Source organism: Mesitornis unicolor, unplaced genomic scaffold (genome assembly GCF_000695765.1).
Source record: "Mesitornis unicolor isolate BGI_N332 unplaced genomic scaffold, ASM69576v1 scaffold32323, whole genome shotgun sequence".
In the NCBI taxonomy this organism is placed as follows: domain Eukaryota; kingdom Metazoa; phylum Chordata; class Aves; order Mesitornithiformes; family Mesitornithidae; genus Mesitornis; species Mesitornis unicolor.
The window spans coordinates 9,438-9,651 of NW_010177205.1; the positions used below are offsets into that span (position 1 = coordinate 9,438).

General features: G+C 69.6%; 1 protein-coding gene across 1 annotated transcript in view; it reads right to left on the bottom strand.

Annotated features, from left to right (window-relative positions):
- LOC104538712 (sushi, nidogen and EGF-like domain-containing protein 1) overlaps window positions 1–214 on the bottom strand; it is a gene marked incomplete at its 5' end in the record, with an annotated part of 8,633 nt that overhangs the window by 6,563 nt on the left and 1,856 nt on the right. Inside the window, 1 exon segment of the mRNA XM_010182004.1 lies at window positions 96–212. Within this exon segment, the coding sequence (XP_010180306.1) occupies window positions 96–212 (117 nt within the window).

Consider the following 214-nt stretch of genomic DNA (forward strand, 5'->3'; position numbering starts at 1 on the left):
CCCCGATGGTGTCGAGCCCCTCGTGGGCGGTGGTCACCGCCAGGCCGGCGTCCAGCCCCACGCCGCGTCCTGGTGCCGCTGCTGAGGGCCTTTACCTTTTTCGCAGCTCTTGCCTGTGAAGCTGACTTTGCAGGTACAGCTGTGGGTGCCGTTGCTGGGCAGGCAGTAGCCTCTGCCGCCGCAGGGGCTGGGGAAGCAGGGGGCACTGGCCGGG